Below are 22,417 nucleotides of genomic sequence, written 5' to 3' on the forward strand. Positions count from 1 at the left end.
TCATCAAGCAGATGCAAATCAAAACCACACTGAGATACCACCTAACTCCAGTCAGAATGGCCATTATCAACAACTCAAAAAATAACAGATGATAGAGAGGATGTGGTGAAAAGAGAACACTTATACACTGTTGGTGGGAGTGTAAACTAGTGCAACCTCTGTGGAAAGAAGTGTGGCGATTCCTAAAAGTTCTAAATATTGACCTCCCATATGACCCTGCAATCCCTCTGCTGGGAATATACCCTGAAGAACTCAAATCACTCTATAAAAAAGATACCTGCACATGTATGTTTATCACAGCATTGTTCACAATAGCAAGAACCTGGAATCAACCATGCTGTCTATCAAAAGAGGATTGGATTAAAAAAATGTGGTACATATACACGATGGAATACTACACAGCCATAAAAAAGAACAAAATCATGAATTTTGCAGCAACCTGGATGGAACTAGAGTTTATAATACTGAGTGATCTCTCACAGAAACAAAGATCTGAGTATCACATGTTCTCACCCATAAGTGGACCATGAACATCTATTGTAATACTATAAGAAAAGGATTGACAGTGGCGGGAAACAATGGGGGGGCAGGGAGGGGAAGGGAGGTGGGATTAACGGTAGCCAGTATCTGGGGATGGCGGGGACACCCCTTAACAACAAAGGTTGATGCCTGAACAATGCATATTTATATACCTAACCCTTAACTGCACCTCACAGTTTTAAAATAAAAAATATGTTTAATTAAAAAAAAAAATATATATATATACACACACATATATATAATATATATATATGTGTGTGTATGTGTGTATATATATATATTTTTTTTTTTTTATGGAGACAGGGTTTCACTCTGTCACCCAGGCTGGAGTATAGTGGTGTGATCATAGCGTGCTGCAGCTTCAAACTCCAGGGCTCAAGTAATCTTCCTACCTCAGCCTTCTGAGTTGCTGGGACTACAACCGCATCACCATGCCAAGCAATTTTTAAAAACTCTTTTTAGAGAGATGGGGTTTCACTGTGTTGCCCAGGCTGGTTTCAAACTCCTGGCCTCAAGCAGTCCTCCCACCTAGGACTCCCAAAGTCCTGGGAGTACAGGTGTGAGCCTCCACACCTGACCTTACAGATATATTTGATGCTTAGTCCAGCAGCTGTGTCAAGAAAAAAGTGGTATAGAGATAGAAAATTAGTGTTTAAGTAAGCACTGAAAAATACTAGTTCAGAAAAACATTCTGAAAATTATTTTATTTCTTTGCATATCTTGATAGTGACTTGACAAACTCAGAAGTGATTTACTCTTAAAGATATCCATGTATTCATTTATCAAATGTTTAATTCTTAGCGTGTGCCAGTTACAGCTGAAAAAACAAAGGTATGTGTGATGGCATCTGTACTCATTTTTTATATATGAGTAATACTTGATAAATGTTAACTAATAATAGTTTTCAGCCAGGTGTGGTGGCTCACGCCTATGTAATCCCAGTACTTTGGGAGGCCAAGGTAGGAGAATTGCTTGAATCCAGGAGTTTGAGATCAGCCTGGGCAGCATAGCCAGACCTCGTCTTTACAAAAAGAAAAAAAATTCAAAAACTTAGCCAGACATGGTGGTGCATATCTATAGTCCCAGCTCCTCAGGAGACTGAGGCAGAAGGATCACCTGAGCCCAGGAGGTCAAGGCTGCAGTGAGCTGTGATTGTGTTACTGCACTGCAGCCTGGGTGACAGAGTGAAAGCCTGACTCAAAAAACAAAACAAAAAACTTAAAAAACTGGTAATACTGTTACTCACCTTACATTTTTAATGAGCATATTGAACTTACACTTATCAACATAAAAAAATTAATTTGAATTTATGACCACTTCTCTGTCTCCAAGATCAAGATGAAAACTTTAGTGTGCTTTTATTTATTTGTGTCTTATTTTTTAAATAATTTGGAAATTTGTCTCAGTGTATTATGTTTTATAATGTATCTCACATTAATTTTAAAGTTTATAAATACATTATCTTTATATATATATTTATGTTTATATGGTTATCTGAGTTCCTATTTTCTGCATAAGTTTAGCTTCCACTTGCCTTGCAGTTGCCTTTTAAAATCCCTTATTCTAATTCATTGTTTATTTTACTGGAACATATTTTCTAGTAATTGTTTTTTACAATAAGTATATAAGTAGTATACTCATTTAGACCTTGTATTTCTGAAACTGCCTTTCCTTTTACTCTTATACATAAATGGAACTCCTTTAGAACTCTGAAGACATTGCTGTGTTGCCCTTTATTTATTTATTTCACTGGGCAGTCCCCCGAACCAGAATAGTTTCAGAGAGATTCCCTGATGTGGTGCCTTTTAGTATTAATATTACAGTTGGATGTCTGGTGTCAGTCTATTTCTCCTTCCTTTGTAGATAGCTTATTTTTCCTGGCTCAAGCCTGTAAAATTTTCTTTTTCTCTTTAGAATTCAGAAATTTCACCAGTATATGTCTAAATATATGTTTATTTCAATATTCTTGCTGACCTTCAGTGGAACTTTGAAGTTTCAACTGTTTGAGCTCAGGAATTTTTTTCCTCCATTAGTTCTTTAATTATTACTTCTTATATATACTCTAGTCTCTCATACTGGATGTTGGGTCTTCTGAGTCTATATTCCCTATACCTTTTATTTATTTTTGTCTTTTGAGTCAGGGTCTCACTCTGTTGCCCAGTTTGGAGTGCAGTGGCACAGTCATGACTCACTGCAGCCTGCAACTCCTGGGCTCAAGCAATCTTCCTGCATCAGCCTCTCAAGTAGCTTGGACTACGGACACATGCCACCATGCCTGGCTAATTTTTTAATTTTTCTGTAGAGACAGAGTCTCACTGTGTTGCCCAGGCTGACACCTTTTCTTCTATAATTTTGTTTTTTGACTCTATATTCTGAGTATGTTCCTCAAAATTTTCTTTTCATTTACCATTTCAGTTTTCATCATTGTTCCTTCTATTATTTATTAACTGTTGAGTTTGATTTTATTACCACTTTTTCTTTCCAAGTGTGCTTTCTTCTTCTGTTTTGTAGCAGTTTCTCTTGCTTTAGCAATACTGTCTTTTCAGAGCTCCTCTTAACTCTCACTGAGGTTACTTAGAATTTTATTTTACGTTTTCTGTGCTTTCTTGCCTTGACTTTATCTAGTGATTTTTTTTATTTTTATTTTTTTGAGTTGGAGTCTCACTCTGTCACCCCGGCTGGAGGACAGTGACACGCTCCCGGCCACCACAGCCTCAACTGCTGAGCTCAGGTGATCATTTCTTCTCAATCTTCCAAGTAGCTGAAACTATAGGCATGTGCCACCATGCCTGGCTAATTTTTTGATTTATTGTAGAGGTGAGGTCTTGCCAAGTTGCCCAGGCTGGTCTCGAACCCATGGGCTGAGGCAACCCTCTCACTTCGGCCTCCCAAAGTGCTGGGATTTTTTATTTTATTTTTTGAGTTGGAGTCTCACTCTGTCGCCCTGTCTGGAGTGCAGTGGCCACTCCCGGCCACCGCAGCCTCGACCTGCTGGGCTCGGGTGATCCTTCTGCCTCAGCCTTCCGAGTAACCGGAATTACAAGCGTGCGCTACCACACTCGGCTGATTTTTTTGATTTATTGTAGAGATGAGGTCTCACCAAGTGGCCCAGGCGGGTCTCGAACCCGTGGGCTCAGGCAATTCACTCACCTCGGCCTCCCAAAGTGCAGGATTACAGGCTGAGCCACCGAGCCCGGCTGTGCTGGGATTATAGGCATGAGCCACCGCACCTGACCTAGTGATTTTTTTTTATGGTGAAAGTGTAGACTAGTTTAAATTGGTAATGTGTATTCTTCTCTAATAGTTATAGGTCAGTGTTAGATTTTCCTGTATGAGCCTCACTCTTTCACTGCTTTCTTTCTGACGCCAAGGGAAGAGCAGAGGTTCTTAGAGGTAGAGGCCTACTTCATGTGTGTAGCACGTAGGCCAGGCTACCTGCTCTGTTTTGGGATTTGGCTAGAGTTCCCAGATCTTTTTGCATTTTACTGCTTGGACTCTCTCTCCAAGCTGATTCTCTGTAAGCAGGCCAAAAAAAAGGTTACTGCTTGGCCAAATTGTTTCTTTGTGCCCTTGCTTGGCTGGAATTCTCCCTTCTAGCCCTCTCATCCCTGATGGGTCTTGGGTGGGTTAACTGTACTATAAAATTTCATTTCTATTTCTGGTAGTAGGTCAGTTCAGAAAGTTTCAAGTGCTTTTTTCTTCCTTCAGGAGAAGAATTCAAATGAATGTTGCTTGTAGAATAGGTTTCTGTTTGTGTTTCCCAGTCATTCATTCAACAGATACTTATTGAATGTTGTCTGTGCTAGGAAGATCAAAGACTAGTAAGTTATATTAGCCTAGCATAATTGTTGGGTTATTTAGGTATACAGTAGGTTTTTACTGAAATGAAATACTCTTTTTTTCTTTTTTTTTTTTGAGTTGGAATCTCACTCTGTCGCCCAGACTGGAGTGCAGTGGCGGCTCCCGGCCACCGCAGCCTCAACCTGATGGGTTCCGGCGATCCTTCCGCCTCAGCCTTCCAAGTAGCTGGAACTACAGGCGCGCGCTACCACGCCCGGCTAGTTTTTGATTTATTGTGGAGATGAGGTCTCGCCAAGTCGCCCAGGCGGGTCCACTCGTGGGCTCAGGCAATCCATTCACCTCAGCCTCCCAAGGCGTGGGATTATAGGCTGAGCCACCGAGCCGTGCTCTCTTTTTTTCTTTGAGTTGGAGTCTCACTCTGTCACCCAGGCTGGAGTGTAGTGGCATGCTCATGGCCACTGCAGCCTTGACCTGGTAGGCTCAGATGATCTTTCCACCTCAGCCTTCCAAGTAGCTGGAACTACTGGTGTGTACCACCATGTCTGGCCTTTTTTTTTTTTTTTTTAAATTGTAGAGATGAGGTCTCGCCATGTTGCCCAGGCTGGTCTTGACCCTGGGGGCTCAGGCAATCCTCTCACTTCTGCCTCCCAGAGTGCTGGGATTACAGGCGTGAGCCGCCATACACTCAGCTAAAATGAAATACTCTTAAGTACTGTGAGGGCAAAGAAACCAAGAGGGAGAGGAAGGAACACCATGTGTGCCTGTGGGCAAAGTAGTAGCAAAACCTTTCTCCTTTTTGCATGAGAATTTACGTTTAATTAGCTTTCTAGGTCTGTTCCCTGGAGCCCTGATGGTATCAGCTGTATTAGTAGGCTATACCACTATGGAAAAAGTAATCTTTTGTGAATTGTATCTAGATCAGGAGGAAGCATAAATTAACTATAATTTCCAAATGCAGACCTATCGCTTTGGGCTTGCCTGAGTGCCGTGATACTTGTAACTGGACATATCCATTGTGGGGTCCCTGGAAGCTATCCCTATGGCATTGTTTCAAGAGATCTTAGCACCTATGGAGCCAGAGGCTCCTAAGCTAGGTGGTTTCCACACCTACCTGATGTGGCTCTCGTCTCATAGCATGTATTTGTCAGCTGTGGGATCAGTGCTTCCAGACAGCTTTGTGGACTGCTGCAAGAACTTCTGCAGAAGGGGAACTTGACACTGTGCTGCCAGCAAGCCGTGTTACTTACTGTCCTGTATTCCTAGTGGAGCTGGTGCCACGTACAGCCTGTGATAGTCTTTGAATCTGAATGTTTGTTGAGCTTAATGAGCACTGCAGTGGTTTAATCTGGTCTCGGGATCCTGACAGATATTCCCTCCTAGGCGTTTTAGGAGTCCTCTGCTTCTTTTAGAGATCATCTTTATAGTGTAATGTGCTCATTCTCCTTTCATGTAGGCTTAGGTTTCCTGGGACTTTTGGTCTTCGCTCCTTAGTTGACAGATTTCACAAGCAAATTATTTGTTATTATGATTATCATAATTTAGTTTATACTTATTTAATATTTTTATTTGCTTTTAATCTTTTGCATTTCTTTTTATAGAGTTGACCCCTTATTTGGGATGTGTGAAAAATTTTTGCAGGAAGTAGACTTTTTTCAGAGGTAAGTGTTTCGTAACTCTTCTGGCTTATTAAATCTACACACACACACACACACACACACACACACACACACACACACCCCTAAGCATGTGCATAAACTTAACACTAAGAGAAGAAAGGTGATTCCATTGGTAACAGTAGGAACCAGAGTTTGTGTTCTACAAGGAACCAAAGACCTGATGTGGAATAGGGCGTTTTACTGCACATATAGGGCCTTTCATTTTCACATTGGAAACCATTTTTCCTTAATTGATAAAAATAGGTAAAAACTAATCAGGAGGAAGCTTATGGGGTACCAGTCATGTGCTCTTCCTTGATCTGGATTCTGATTAGTGATAATTCAGTGAGCTGTACATGTAGGCATACTTTTCTGAATGTTTCTCTATGAATGCTATACATAGAGAATAAAAAGTTTACTTCAAAAAATAAAAAACAAATCTTGGTTATACAGAGACTAATGCTTACAGGCAGCATGCGCAATTCCAAGTGAGGTTTCTTGGTGTTGCCCATGTTGCCAAACTGTCATCCGTGGCAGTGTGCCCTGATTTGGTACTTTCTTTTTAATGGTACCGAAACTTCCTTGAGGTTAGAGTTTCAAAAATAAATGAATAACTGAATAATAAAAACAGCAGGAATCACTTGGATTTAACACTCAGCTAGGTCATAAAAAGATGAAAAGTATTATAAAGAAAACTTGTAAACTCTTTTGTTGAAAAAAAATTTGACTTGTTTTTTTACCACTGTTCCCACTATTCTTAAGTTTGTATATTTTTTATAATCTACAAAGAACTATTCTGTAATTTTTTTAGGTACATTTTATTTTGTAGAATAGATATGTTTTCTCAGCGTTCTGTATGAAGTAAATTGGTTAAAACAGATGCAGTAGATGGAAGGCATGACGAAGAAGAGGTGAGGTAGTGAGCAGGCCTGGGGTGTGCTGGCAGTGGGATACTGGGAGGAAGCCATTTATAGGATTTTAAAGCACTTGATTTAAAAGTGCTTCATTTCTTCCACCTGTTGTCCCGTCGTCATGAACGTCAGCAAAGTGAGGTTTTGATGACTCCACACTTCTCATTTGTTTTTCATTTGGGCGATGGTAGCTTCCTACAGGGCTGAGTTGCAGAACCACCTCCACTAGTCGGTGATGCTGTCTTGCAAATTGGTGGTCTAGCTTGCCTCTTAAAATTGGGTTTCTAGTCTGAAGTAAGTTCCTGCCTTACTTCTGGTTTTTAAGTCTGTTTGCACAGTTGGATTGAAGAAGTTTTTGGAAAGATGACAGCTCTGAATTGCCTATGTTCCTCATCTGTTGTTAACTAGAGCTGTATATTCTTTCTTAATTCAACTTTTGAATTCCTGCACAGAGATCACCTCCTCAGTGAAATACTTTTTTACTATCCCCTGGCACAAGGCAGAAGTACTATTGCATCAATCCAAGCTGGGAATAACTTTACTTTACTGAGCCTCAGTGCAACATCATCCTCTTTGAGTCCCAGTGCTCCTATCACTTGAATATGAACTCCATTGAAATGGTAATTTTCTTCCCTTTTGCTGACTGTATGTTCCCAGCATGTAGAATAATACTTGGCACTTGGTAGGTCCTAAAAGTATATTTGTTAAATTAATTAATGAATCTGTACTATGACAATCAAAATTCTAATAGTACATAGGATTGCTGGGAGTTAAAGAAGACCATTTAAAACACTAATGAATATGCCTTACACATAGTGGTTATTCATTCAGTAAACAGAGGCTTTTGTGATGATCATGTCGCTAAGGCATAATTATCTGAGTACTTGTCTGTCTTGGTCATGAACTGTGAGCTCCTTCCTGCTTCAGGGATTGGCAGATATGTGGGACTCAGCCTGTGGTGAATAAATGCATGGTCGATTGCTTCTGTTTGTTCCTCCAGGTGTTTCATCGCTGATTTGCCCCACTTGCAGGACAGCTTTGTGGACAAACTTCTTGACCTTATGCCCCGACTCATGACATCCAAACCTGCAGAAGTGGTTAAAATTCTACAGACCATGCTGCGGCAGAGTACTTTCCTGCACCTCCCCCTTCCAGAGCAGGTCAGGGTCTGTGTCACACCCCATTAGGCCAAGTCTGTCCTGGCAGTCAGGACTGGTCACCTTGGTCATCATCTTTGACCAGTGGAGCAGCTGGGCTAGGGTCCCTCCTCTGATTGGCTCCCACATGCCTAACTCATTTGATAAGGAGACCGAAGGGCAAGGATCACATTTTGTTTTCTGGGGATGACCGACTGTAGAATCATCTTATTTTCTTCTTGCTTACAGATCCACAAAGCCTCAGCCACCATCATTGAGCCAGCAGGCGAGTCTGACAACCCGTTGCGGTTTACATCTGGGTTGGTGGTGGCCTTGGATATTGATGCAACCCTGGAACATGTGCAGGATCCTCAGAGCACTGTGAAGGTCCAGGTCTGTTGGGGTTTGGTCCCTGTGGAGCTTCTCGACAAATGTTGAACTTTTGTACCTGTGTAATCTCTACCTGAGGTACAAAACTGGAACGGGAGAAGAAATGAGGTTCAGTGGAAGAAAGCCTGGGCTTGAATCCCAGCTCTCCTGCTGAATATGGTCTGGAGCAAGTTACTTTAAACTCTGAGTCTCAGATTCTATAAATGACAAATAGGAGTAGTTGACATTGAAATGAGATTATGTATGTAAAACCCGCAGTACCAGTAAGGGTTCGCTAAGTGACAAGACCCTTTCTAATCTTACAATGTGAAGTTAAGACTTGGTCTTTTATTACAGAAGACTAATAAACAAGTTCTTTTTTGGCTGTGGGTGGATTAGTTGGCAAACAAAATTTATGGATGGGAGAAGGCAATTACTAGGAAGTATTTTTTCCCAATTTAGATAGATATATTGGAGACATGGGAAAATGCAGTGGAGACAATAATCAATTCAGACAGTCTATAATTAAGCCCCACAAAGAATATGGCACGTTCATCCATCCTTCCATCCGCCCATGCAATAGTGCTTATTATGTTGCACATGCTAGGTGCTGGAGTTGCCAAGGTAAATATGTCACAGTTCTTGTTCTCCGGCTGCCCACGTTTCATTGAGAGACAGACAAATGGACAGGCAATTATAAAACAGAAGTTCGGTGATGAGACATGCACAGGATAAGTGAAGAATACTTAACTTGGAGCTTGTGGTGGAGGCCAAGGAAAGGATAGGCCTTGTGGAGATGCTGGTGCATGGGTGGGTTCTGAAAGAATGCAAGAGAGAAGGGCAGAAGGAGGTATTTTAGGCAGAAGGGAGACAAGTAAAAGCAGATATGCAGTCACTGGCAGAAAGTGCAATTAGAAAACAGGAAAATAGTCTGCAGCAAGCAGGGAAGGCTTCCATGAGGAGGTAAGGATGAATCAGGAGCTGAAGATGATACTTTTCGGCGGTGGTGACAGTAGAGGAACAAGCCTTCTGGCTTCCAAGCAGGAATTATTATAAATTATGAGACCAGCCGGGCTTGGTGGCTCAGTCTGTAATCCTGTGCCTTTGGGAGGCTGAGGTGAGTGGATTGCCTGAGCCTGCGGGTTCGAGACCTGCCTGGGCAACTTGGTGACACCTCATCTCTACAACAAATCAAAATGAGCTGGGCGTAGTAGCACGCGCCTGTAGTTCCAGCTACTTGGAAGGCTGAGGTGGAAGGATCGCTGGAGCCCAGCAGGTCGAGGCTGCGGTGGCCGGGAGCGGCCACTGAACTCCAGTCTGGGTGACAGAGTGAGACTCCAACTCAAAAATAAATAAATAAATAAATTATGGGATCCACAGAGAACTAATCTTGAGCTAGCTGTGAAGTTGTACTGAAGTGTTTTTTCACATTAGTGACTCTCTACCCTAGCTGCACTTAGGATTATTCAGAAAGTACTAAAAAGTACTGATACACAGGTCTCAGTCTATCAGTCAAATCAGAATCCCGAGAGTAGGGCTCATGGGTACCAGGGTTTATTTTAAGAGTTCATATGTGCTTCCAATGTGTAGTTAGCGATGCTAATAAGAACCATAGTTTCACCTTGTCCCTGTAAAAAAGGTCACTGACTAGCTGAGCGTAAATGAGATTGCAGGCAAATTATTGAAGGGTCATCTGTTGGGCTCTTTCCTGAAACATCCTCTTACATCCTCTTGAAAGCACCTCCACCACATGCAGGGCCAGACCGTTTAGATGCCTTGCAGGTAGGGGGATGGGAAACTGTCTGGTCTAGGGACAGCTGTAGTGGTTTGAAAGTGCCATTCTGTCCAGCCATCACACCCTGAATACTTCCTTTGTTCAGGTACTGTTTTAGGTACTAGAGACATAGCACTAAATATGTCTTAGAGATTGCCTGGAGATTACATTCTCTTATAATAATGTGTATCTGTTCTTTAAAGCAGACCCCACAGGAACTTCATTCATTAACACTTTTGTTGGCCTAATCCAGGTCACTGTATTCTACCAGATGACAAGAGGAGATGTGATTTTTAGTTGCTCTGAAATTCAGGATATAAATCATACTGGCCATTTTCTTCCCCTGACTTACATGGACCTCAGATTTCTACTTTTGGGAGTAGAAGAGGGAATTAAGGAAGTCTTCCAGCAACCATTGCACAGAGGAGTCAAAGGCCTTTCGCCAAGAGCAGTTTTGCTGAGAATCCTGGGAGATTTTGCTCCCTTTGTCTTTTTTTCCATGCTTATCACTGTTTCAGCCCTTGACCACCCCCCCTTTTAGAAAAATAGAGCCGAAGTACTTGTCTGGAAAGATAACCAGGATCAGGAAGCATGGAGCCTTGATATATAGAGTGGGGATAGCAGCTTTAAGAAAGAAAAGAAGGGTAGAGCCGGGCTCGGTGGCTCAGCCTGTAATCCCGTGCCTTTGGGAGGCTGAGGTGAGTGGATTGCATGAGCCCGCGGGTTCGGAGACCCGCCTGGGCAGGGAGACCTCATCTCTACAATAAATCAAAAAATTAGCCAGGCGTGGTAGCGCGCGCCTGTAGTTCCGGCTACATGGAAGGCTGAGGCAGAAGGATCGCTGGAGCCCAGCAGGTCAAGGCTGCGGTGGCCGGGAGCAGCCACTGCACTCCAGTCTGGGCGACAGAGTGAGACTCCAACTCAAAAAAAAAGAAAAGAAAGAAGGGTGGAATCACGGGGAGGCCCCAAGGCTGAGGCGAGATTAAAGATTATGGGGCAAGTGGGCAAGTCGTACCTCCCACAGTGTCAATGTTGCATGACTGCGTGGGTCGTTACTCTGCCTTATACGTATATTTGCATAGAGCAGGTCCTGTCTGGTCCTAGGATAAGCTTCCATTTTTTTCCTCCAGTTCATCTGTACACTGTGTGGTATAATACACTTACTGCACAGGTAGCTGGAGGCCCCCAGGAAGCTGAGGGAAGAACTCTATGGCAGTTTGTGGGATCTGAAGAGCTGGCCAGTGGATTGAGCAGACCCTGTATCGAGCAGTCTCTCTGTAGAAAGAGACAGATAAGTGACTTCCTAGCTGCTTGAAATCTAGTGGAAAGAATGCAGTTACAAATAACTTTTAATGTATGGTGGTTGGTGATGGATGCTGGGCCATGATAGGACTCAGAGCTGGTGCGGGGAGAGTTATTCTGACGGGGGTTTCTGAGAAAATGTTTCATAGTTAGAGTTAGTTTTCTTACCTGTTGCTGTGCTGAATAGAGACACTATTTCTATTACTCATTTGCCATGAATTCAGGAAACATCTACTGAACACTGCTTCATGTTGGGGTTGGGGCACAGAGGTGTCTACAGTGTTGACCTCTCCTCAAGGAGCAGTCATTGATGAAGGCTAGTGTTTCTTCTCCTGTTTGGGTGCTCACAACAGATCAATTTTGTTAAAAACTCATCTCCCTTTTGTCTCTTTTTCTCATTTCTGTCACCTTGTAGGTCTTATATCCAGATGGCCAGGCTCAGATGATCCACCCTAAGCCAGCAGACTTCCGGAATCCTGGCCCAGGGCGGCATCGGCTCATCACTCAGGTGTACCTCTCCCACACTGCCTGGACAGGTGAGGAGTCAATGGGCCAGGGTGGGCAGGAAAATACACTCCTAGGCATCACACCCACCCTTTCAGTATTTGGTTTTGGCCAAGGTTTGAAAAAATACATGGTTGAATCAGGCCTGCCAAGGATTAAGCTTGATGCCTTAAGGATTGCTCAGATTGGCTACATTTGAACTAATTTGCTACACTGCTTTGATGGCATGAGGAACAAGATTGTGTTAGAAGATATACAGAAGATTACATATAATGGAGTCTCAAGGACAGAACCCTGGTCTAGATGCCAGGAGCCTATATTCTTGTCCCAACTCTGTTGTTGACTTGCTATGTGACCTTGGACAAGCCACTCTACCTTTCTGAGTCTTCAAAATGATGGTAATTCTAACCTACAAATTAGTTGTGAGGATTTTTAATCAATAAGAATAAAATGGGAGAATATAAGTGTAAAAGAGATTACATTTCAAGCCTATAAGACTGCTTTGGAAAACTTAGAAAGAGACTTGGTCTGCAGAATCTAAAATATCGAGAATTGGCCTCATTCTTAAATCACTGACAGTGATTCAGGAGCATAGTTGTTACCAGAGGTGTTTGATGCCACCAAATATGGTTTATTTTAGAAATAGGGAGATGCCTTTTGAAATTTTCTTTTACTCTGTGTTTCTAAACACATAAATATTTAATGACACGATTAATGGTTTCCTTCTATCAGGGGTGTTAGATGGGTACTGATGGCTTTATAAAGCTTTCACAATAGGAAGTGGTGCAGTTGAATGTTAGGGCCGCCCCTCTGGGGCACTGGCAACACTGAGTCTGGCATCCAGCTGCCCAGGACCTGCTTCCCTGAGCGTCCCTCCTTCCGTATGCTTGCTGCCTGCTGTATTCTTGCACCATTTGCCACACCACTATCCCCACAGGAAAGCAGACTCCGTATTCTATTATCTTCTGATGAGGGAAGAGATCCCCTAGATAGGGGGAAGGTAGAGTGCTGTGGAAAGCATTGTTTTGGGAGGGACATGACTCAGGGAAGCAAATCACAGCGTGTTAGAGCTCAGAAGAACTTGGAAGGTCTTGAGAGGGCTACTGACTCGTCCCTGGTCACACAGCAGGTCACTGCCAGAGCTCAAACCCCGGCTAATGCTCCCAAGCTCAAGGTTCTTTTGACTTGTCCCATTTCTTCTCAAGACATCTTACTTCATTGCAGGCTTTCTTTTGTGGTATTGTCAAGCTGTCATATTAGGACTTATCCAAGGTCACCTCCTCTCAGAAGTTGCTGTCTAGTCACTACTACAAATCCGTGCTTTAAATCTCTGCATAACACTTACTAGTGTCAGGTGTCTTCACACGTGATTGTTTATTGACTTTTTCTGCCAATCGAATGGAGGCTTCTGTCAAGCAGGGAGCTTACTAGTCTTTTCCCCTGCATCCCCAGTGCTTTTGTGTCCTGTGCCCCTAGTGCCTGATGTGTAGCAGGCACTCAGCAGATAATGAAAGTTGAGTACAAGATTTTAAGTGTGCAGTAAAAATTCTTTAATCTTCATACCAGCTCTGTGGTGGGAATTTCTATTCACTTCTTTATTTTACACAAATATAAATGGAGGTCCATACGGCTGATCAGAGGTAATACTGAGGCCGGCATTCAGATTTCCTAGCTCTCAATCTCCTGTATTTTTTTACTGTATTAGATGGGGACAGTAAAGCTTAATGAGTTCTCGTTCTAAATGCATCTGTGCCTTCTTTCTCCTGTTCAGGAGATGGGGCCTAGCGTTTCTGGGGAGCTCCTCCACCTCCTCAGCAGCTCCCCACTGGGGGCCTCTCCTTTGGGAGGCAGGAGGCAGTTGTGTAGGAAGCTCTGAGTCACATCCACCCATGTTTCAAATTCTCCCTTGCTGTGTGATTGGAGAAAGTTGTTTTGCCTTTCTGTCTCACTTCCTTTAAGATGAGAATAAGAATATAAGCCTGGCCAGGCATGGTATATCAGCCTGTAATCCCAGCCGAGATGAGAGGATTGCCTGAGCCCAGGGGTTTGAGACCAGTCTCACCAACTTGGCGAGACCTCGTCTCTACCATAAATCACCGGGCATAGTGGCGTGTGTCTGTTGTTCCAACTACTTGTAAGACAGGCGAAAGGATCACCGGAGCCCAGCAGATTGAGGCTGCGGTGACTGTGAGCATGCCACTATACTCCAGGCTGAGCGACAAGGGTGAGACTCCAACTCAAAAAAAATAAAAAAAAAAGAATATAAACCTCCTAGGAGATCCGTTCGTCCAGGCATGATGAAGAGGTTGTCCGAGTCGTCCCAGATGGTGTCTTGTCTCTTTGTCCCACTGTCCCTCTTGTTTCCTCTCTTCCCTCCTTTCCTCTGTGGCACTTCCTTGAGTTGCCATTCTTATCAAATGGGAAAAGGAAGGCAAAACAACCCTGTAGGGTTGAGTCCTGCATCCGCTTTCTCTGACCTTACCAGCATTTGACTTCTTGAAAGTGCTGTGAGAGCCAGGGCTACTGCTGCCTGGGACAGGAGAGGAGACTGTGGTGGGAAAGCTGATATGGTTACCTACCCTGACTCTACCTGAATGGGAGTCATCCGGAACCTGGGACCAGAGAACAGTGCTGGTTTCATTACAGACACCCAGGGCTGGTGTGTGGCCCTCACGCCATGTGGGTGTGTGCTTCCTGTGTGGCTGGTCATTGTTGATGCTGAGCTCAGCTTGGCTGCGTTGCTCTGGCCATGGGCTCCTGCAAGCGCTTTACTTCCTGGAGGACAGCAGTCCAGTCGCTGCTCTTGCCCAAAGAGAGAAGTCTGGATGTGACTAGGAAGAGGTCTGAGGAGGCATAGAGAAGACCTAGGGTATCTGCCCTTGTTGTCAACGTCTGGACTTCTCAGTCTTGGGGTCATCTTTAACCTTTGCAGCTTTTGCTCCAGTTGTTCCAGATTAAGGAGGGCGTCCCAAGTTCACTCTGTTCCTGGCTTTTGTACTTGCCCTTAGGTTTTTCTGAAATCCTCTCCCCCTCTTCTTTATAGAAGCCATAGAGTTTAAGATTAATTGCTTCAGATTATGAGCTGGGCTCAAATTCTGTCACAGGTGCGGATCTGGGCAGTCACTTAGAACCTCTCTGTTCCTCGGGACTTTTTCCAAGATTGTGATGGTCTTTTTTTCATGATGTGGCAGGATAAAAACTCTTGGGGTTACGTGCTTGGCACAAAGCAGGTCTTCTATTCTAAAGCCTTCCTGTACTCCCGCCTCAGTATTTCTATTCCAATTTAGAGCATGTACTGCACTCCATTGCAGCTCTTCTGTCTCCTCAGCCTGCAACTTGGGAGGAGGTCTCATTTACTCTTGCTAGGGCCTGCCACACACAGACCATCAGTATTGTAATATAACATAATGAAAGAACAGAAGGTTCCAGACATGAAACATGTTCCTGTTCACTGGTGAGAAATTTTTGGCAGAGCCATTTCCTATTTGAAGCCTTCCTTTCCACTAAGGAAGTAGAGTCTGTGGTGCATCCAGCCCTGAGATGTGAATTACAACTGCACAAGAAGAGCCCACTAAGTTGGGTACGAGAAGAGGCCACGTGTACCTCGTGGCCCTTTGTCCTGAGGCTGGAAGGCCTCCATAGAAGAAAAATGTTCAACTCGCTCTCTGATTGTCTCAGCAACCACAGCTCTGAGCTGCAGAGAAGCATCACATCTGTGTGTGCCGGATTAGCCTCCCAGGTTCAGGCTGGGAAAATGTTCTTGTTTGGTGAGGGTGAAGGGGGAGATGCAAACGATGAAGAAATGTTCTTGAAACCTTACTGTTTCCATTTTGATGTTGCTTTTACTTGACATTTCACCCGTTTCCTAGTGGCTGCCTATTCATAGAGGATTTTTTCCCCCCAGAACCATGCCAGGTGGAAGTGAGGCTCCTGCTGGCCTACAACTCAAGTGCTCGCATTCCAAAGTCTCCATGGATCGAGGGTGGTGAGGTGTCACCCCAGCTGGAAACCAGTATTGAGGGCACCATCCCCTTCAGCAAACCTGTGAAAGTTTACATAATGCCTAAACCTGCAAGGCGCTGAGGCAAAAGCCGTCTTCACTGCCATGGCCTAGAAGGCTCTTCTTCGGAATCAGAATGTGCCAGAAGCATGGAGCACTTCACCTGGAAATGGGGTATGGCATAAGGAGTATGTGACCCTTACAGTCTCATCTGGTAGCAAACACAGGATAAATTATTTTTGTATTAAAAAATAAACCTTCAAGTCTACTCCTCCCCCTTCCTCCCACAATAAAGTTGAGAAAACACCAAGCTCTTCTAGTTCCGGGTCTGTACAGCAATGTGTGTGGCTGTTGCTTCAGCATTTGTACCTCCTGCTTACATGCTATTCCTCGGGGTGAAACACAGAGATTCAGTTTTCCAGCCACCTCCAAAGGACTGGTTATTTGAACCCTAATCTTGTTTCTTAAAGAGATAGTCTTCACCAGGACCAACTCCAAAGCCGCTTTAACAGCTGTACTTTTTCACCACTGACAATTCCTGAAGGATCTTGGACATCCGTTATCTTGCTGAGAGGCCTCTTCCCTTACTCAGACAATGGCTGGGCCAAAGACTGACTGAATCGCTGGAGAATGAATCATTTTCATCCTTGAGGAAATTCTTGATCTTGCCTGCCATTATTTTTAGAAGCTCTGGCTTTTAAAAAAATAATATAGAAGAGCCATATTTTAGAAAAGATAATCAGGATTATGGGAAAGACAGACCCAGTGTAAGAAATAAAGTCACTTCCTGCTGTATCTCTGATCAGTGCATGTGCGTTAAAGTTGCAGGTGCATGTAATAACAATCATTGCTCCAGATCAAGCTCTCTGTTTGGCACAGCCTGTGTTGTGGGCTTTACCCATCAGTTAATCCTCATGACAGCCAAATGAAGCTTAGAGATAAGTCACTGGTGAAAAAACTGTACAGTAAGTAGTAAAGCCTGTATTCATTGAAATCCAAGAACCTAAAGGTCTAAGCTCTACCACTTAAGGGGAAGTGTACAGGAAAGAGCCTCCAAGTCTTCAGCTCTCTATGCCTCCTCAGTTTCCTCATCTAAAATGGAGATAATTATACCTCAAGGGTTGTTGAATCAGATGGATTAAATACTGCTTGGTAGAATCTGGGTTTGCAACCAATCTTGATCATATTTGGTACTTGGTGAACATATAAAAATAATAGCAAGATGATACAGTTACTCAGAGATGGGGCTGGAATTTAAATTCAAGCATGTTTTGACTTTTGGTTTAATGTACCTACTGTGTGCCTGGCAATGTTGTAAGCCCTTTATGTGAATTACCTCATGTAAATGATGGAATTAATCTTACAACCACCCTGTGAAGCAGGTACTGTTATCTTCATTTTCTAAACAGGGCGATTGAAGTTCAGAGAAATTAAATGACAAGGTTACACAGCATCTGGCTCTTAGAGGTCATAAATGCCAGAGAGAGACTGGGGAAGAAAGATAACCTCCAGGGAGTTGACTTTTCTAGTGTGCCCATCTGTTTTGCACATCTCAAGGATGTGCCATCAATGGCTCTCATGTGTCAAAAAGATGCCCTGAAAAAGGTGCCTAATTTTTTTTGAGTCAGAGTCTCACTCTGTCATCCAGGCTGGGTTCAGGCAATCCTTCCGCCTCAGCCTTCCAAGTAGCTGGAACTACAGGTGCACACCACCACACCTGACTGTAGTGCCTACCTTAAAGAGAGAATGAAACTGGTAGCTAGGCTGAGTCAGGCCCCTGACAGGACCACCTGATAGCGATTGCTGACTTGGAGCACAGAGAAGGGCATGAAGACCGACCGCTGCTGTTAGAGCCCATACTATTATGACTATAGAAAGCCTTCTTAGGAGAGAATGTGATAGATACTTTTCAGATACCCCTTTTATAAAAATCCTTCCAAGTTATCCTTCATTTTACAGGTGAGAAAATGGAGGCTTTGAGGTAGTGTCTGTCTCCTAAGGGATAAAGCCAGGATTTGATTATGTCTTAAAATCCCAAATGTAGGTACTACTTTTTCTACGAATGGTAGACATATACTGAGGGGCAGATTTTAGCATAGTATCAGAATGTTTAAACCTGTGTGAGACTTGAATGGGCTGCCCTGAGGCATACAGAGTTCTCCATGCTTGATGTAATTTGAGCAGAGGAAGAACAAGTTCTTGACAAGACTGTTGCTAAGGGATTGAAGTATCATATGGGGGTCGGGTTCAGCCTTTTAAAATTGTTTTACCCTGAATTTTCAAGTTCTGGGAAATAGAATTTTTATTTTTCTGCATCTGTTCTGCACTTTTTCAGTGAAATGGAAAAGTGTCCTTTTTATAAAGGCGTGGAAGGGAGGACAAAGCTCTTCTGGGTGGCACCTTGAATGTGTAAGCCCAGAGAGACAGAGTTGGTGGTGAAGCTAAGGCTGGAACCCAGGCCTCCTGATTCTTCCCCAGTGTGGTTTTCATAATAGGAAGTGCAGATTTCTAACTTTTCTAGATTGGGAAGATCTGACACCACCAGGCCTACACTTATAAACTAATTGAGTGGAACAGACTAGCAGCTGCCTTCTCTGACAGAATATGCTCTCCGACTCTTCAACTTCACTCCCTCAAAGACAGGCCCTACCTCAAAGCCTCCTATCACTCTTCCTGGGAAGTGGTCTAGCAGGCACCTAGCAGCCGCAGCCAGACCTGGATTCCTTCGTCATCCCGCTTACAAAGGCCACCATCCCGTCCTTGGAGCCTCCTTCCTTCAGTGTTGCTCGTCTCAGTCTTCTTTACCATGCTCACTAGTTGGGTCCTGATGTAGCCATCACCGTCTTTCTTCCGGTCACATGAGCCTCCTGATGATGATCTTGCCGCCAGTCCATTCTTCGCACAGCAGTGAGGTAATCTCTCTAAAACTCAGATCTGATCACACCATTACCCTGCGAAGGCCCTTTAAGTGAATCACTGCTGGTCCCAGGGAGAGTCTAAATTCCTGTCCTTGAAGGCTCTTCTTTGTCTCTGGCCTCATGCTCCCTATCCCAAACCTCTCTGTACCATTCCAGCTGAACAGAATTACCTCTAGGCCTTTGGATCTACTGAGCTTTGGAATGTACTCCAGTCTCCTATGTTCCCTTCCCTCTCTTTCTTCAGGACTAGGCCTCGTTCTCAAACCTGTCTCCTATTGGATTGGAACTTTGCCTCTGTGTTCCCATAGCCTCCTACTAAGCATAGAATTTATCATTGCATTGTAGGTTCACAGGCGAAACCCCTAAAGGTAGGCAGGAAAAGTAAAGGAAGAATGTGGCCAAGAAGAAAATAGAAGTTGAAGAATTGGAGAACATATTCTGTCAGAGAAGGCAGCTGCTAATCTGTTCCACTCAATTAATTTATAGGTGTAGGCCTGGTGGTGTCAGATCTTCCCATTCTAGAAAAGCTAGAAATCTGCATTTTCATGTAAAAAATGCTCAGTTAAAAAACCTTGATAACTGCAGGGAACGGTGCCTCATGCCTGTAATCCCAGCTCTTTGGGAGACAGAGGCAAGAGGATTGCCTGAGACTACACGTTCGAGACTAGCCTAAGCAACTTGGCGAGACCTCATCTCTACAATAAGTAAAAAAACTAGCTGGGCATGGTAGCGCATGCCTGTAAGTCTAGTTACTTGGAAGGCTAAAGTGGGATCGCCTGAACCCAGCAGATCAAGGCTGTGGTGGCCATAAGTGTACCACTGCACCCCAGCTTGGGCGACAGAGTGAGACTCTAACTCAAAAAAAAAAAAAAAAAGAATGGTGTTGTATCCAGAGCACAACTCCTGGAAATACCAGGCAAGGAAAGAATGAGTATATGAATCCAGAGAAACTTAGTAGTATCTTAGCATACTGCAAAAGCAAGCTCTGAGATTCAGGTTTCTGAAAGGACTTTGTTTGCTTTGACATGATTGAGTTCAGCAAACTATGGAGAAGTAAGGTACACACCTAGCACTTGGTAGACTTGTCTTAAAAACCACTCAGGCTAGAAGAAAGTAAGTGTGGGCAGATTGAGAGGCTGTGCTAACCTGCAAATGGAATAGAAGGATTTGATTACGACATGGGACTGAGTATAGTGCCGCGTGGAAAAATCGCTTCTCTTTAAATTCTACATATTTTCATCATTAACATGTGGGTCAGATTCAAAAGTCGGTGCTACCAATTAGTAGGTTTTGTACAAAGTTTGTTTGCTAGTTTGAGTCAAGGTCTTGCTCTGTCACCTAGGCTGGGCAGCAGTGGTGTCATCATAGCTCACTATAGCCTCCAACTCCTGGGCTCAAGTGATCCTCCCACCTTGGCCTCCTGAGTAGCTGGGACTATAAGTGCATACCACCACACCTAGCTAGTGTGTTTGTTTTGTTTTGTTTTGTAAGAGAAAGTCTTACTATGTTGCCCAAACTGGGCTCAAATTCCTGATCTCAAGCAATCCTCCTGCCTCGGTCTCCCAAAGCACTGGATTACAGGCATGAGCCACCATGCCCAGCCAGATTTTGTACATAGTTTAATGGCCTCTGGACAGATACTTCTGTCTCTAAGAAGTCTGTACTAGTTCTGTTTAATTGGAGACAACTCTCTTAGGAACAGTGATTACACCCACACCTAATTCAACACCCACTGGAGCTGTCTCACTTTACACTTGACCAAAAAAAAAAAGAATCACTAGAGAAATAGCCTGAATTGTATCAAACATCCCTCCTAACTATATAAGCTGGCTTTAGGAGCTGAGGGAACATCTAGAAAGATCCTGTAATCTGACAACCGCAGAGAAGGCTACAAAAAGGACACTAAGTGAACCTCCCCAGATGTCTATGCTGGGTGTCAGATTTGTGAGGATCTCACTCTTGTGGGCCTTTATTTATTTATTTATTTATTTTGAGTTGGAGTCTCACTCTGTCGCCCAGACTGGAGTGCAGTGGCCGCTCCCAGCCACCGCAGCCTCGCCTGCTGGGCTCCAGCGATCCTTCCGCCTCAGCCTTCCGAGTAGCCGGATTTACAGGCACGCGCTACCACGCCTGGCTACTTTTTGATTTATTGTAGAGATGAGGTCTCGCTGCCCAGGCGGGTCTCAAACCCGCAGGCTCGGGCAATCCACTCACCTCAGCCTCCCAAAGGCGCGGGATTACAGGCTGAGCCACCGAGCCCGGCTTGTGGGCCTTTAGAAAGCTGTGATGCATATGCCAGAAAAAGATCAAGCTACAGTTGTGGGTTCTAATTCTGGCTCTGCCACTCACTTGCTGGGTGAATTTGGAAAAATTCCTTCACTTTCCAAGAATTGTAACTCACCTTTTCTTGCTAAGCCATACCTTAAACTGCTGTTCAGTACATGGATTGGCTGCCCTTAGGTCAGATGCCCAACTGGGCCAACCAAGTGGCAGGATCATATGCAGCAAAAATCAGCTTCCTGAGGCTGCTGCCTCAGCAACACCCGGGGGAGAACGATGTCTTTAGTTATGCCTGTGATAAATACTGTGTCTCGTAAATGTCTAGTTAAAAGAGTTGCCAAGTAAATGTTTGTTCAGTGAATTAATGAACATTTCATTATTTAAGACTCAGTTTAGCTGGGTGCAGTGGTGCCCACGGTAGTCCCAGCTTCTTGGGAGACTGAGGCGGGAAGATCACTTTAGTCCCAGAGTTTGATGCAGCAGTGAGCAACGTTGTGATCATGCCACTGTACTCCAGCTTGGGCAAGGCCTTGTCTGAAAAAAAAAAAAGGCTGGGCACAGTGGCTCATGCTGTAATCCCAGCACTTTGGGAGTCCAAGACAGGAGGATTGCCTTAGGCCAGGAGTTCGGGCCCTCTTTCTACAAAATAATAAAAATACTAGCCAGGCATGGTGGTACACGCTTATGGTCCCAGCTACTCAGGAGACTGAGATGGGAGGATGACCTAAGCCCAGGAGGTCAAGGCTACAGTGAACCATGATCATGCCACTGTACTCCAGCCTGGGTGACACAGCAAGACCCTGCTTCAAAAAAAAAAAGACTTGGCTTAAGTGTCATCTCCTTTGTGATGTCTTTCCTAATTTTCCTTCCATCCAGGCAACATAGATCAGTCTTTTCTTTGAGCCACCACTGGACCTTGTAACTATTATAATTAACACATTGTGTCATTATTGTCTGTTTATGTGTCTGTCTCTCCCACATAACTCCTGAGGGCAGGAAACTTATCCCTGTTCTCCTAGGGCCCAGCAGTAACTGGTCATAAGAAAATTAGTAATAGACTTAGGACAGTGAATGGGCATGAAAGAGAATTACTGATAAGTGAGTGAGATAGTTCCTTTGGGCTCTAACATTCTATGTAATAATAAGCTGCTATATTAAGAACCATAAAATGAAACTAGTTGGCTTTACACAGTAGCCCAATTAATAGAAAGATAATGACAACAGTGG

General features: G+C 43.8%; 1 protein-coding gene across 1 annotated transcript in view; it reads left to right on the plus strand.

Annotated features, from left to right (window-relative positions):
- The window catches only part of INTS4 (integrator complex subunit 4), a 127,016-nt gene extending 110,714 nt beyond the window's left edge, over positions 1 to 16,302 (plus strand). The window contains exons 19-23 of the mRNA XM_008067632.2: positions 5,940 to 5,999; positions 7,908 to 8,067; positions 8,293 to 8,436; positions 11,904 to 12,024; positions 15,897 to 16,302. Coding sequence (XP_008065823.2) covers positions 5,940 to 5,999; positions 7,908 to 8,067; positions 8,293 to 8,436; positions 11,904 to 12,024; positions 15,897 to 16,075 — 664 coding nt within the window. The 3' untranslated portion in view covers positions 16,076 to 16,302. The remainder of the gene's footprint in view (positions 1 to 5,939; positions 6,000 to 7,907; positions 8,068 to 8,292; positions 8,437 to 11,903; positions 12,025 to 15,896) is intronic.
- Positions 16,303 to 22,417: the final 6,115 nt, after the last annotated feature.

The sequence above is a fragment of the Carlito syrichta genome, unplaced genomic scaffold (assembly GCF_000164805.1).
Source record: "Carlito syrichta isolate Samal-C Ts95f unplaced genomic scaffold, Tarsius_syrichta-2.0.1 Scaffold309725, whole genome shotgun sequence".
In the NCBI taxonomy this organism is placed as follows: domain Eukaryota; kingdom Metazoa; phylum Chordata; class Mammalia; order Primates; family Tarsiidae; genus Carlito; species Carlito syrichta.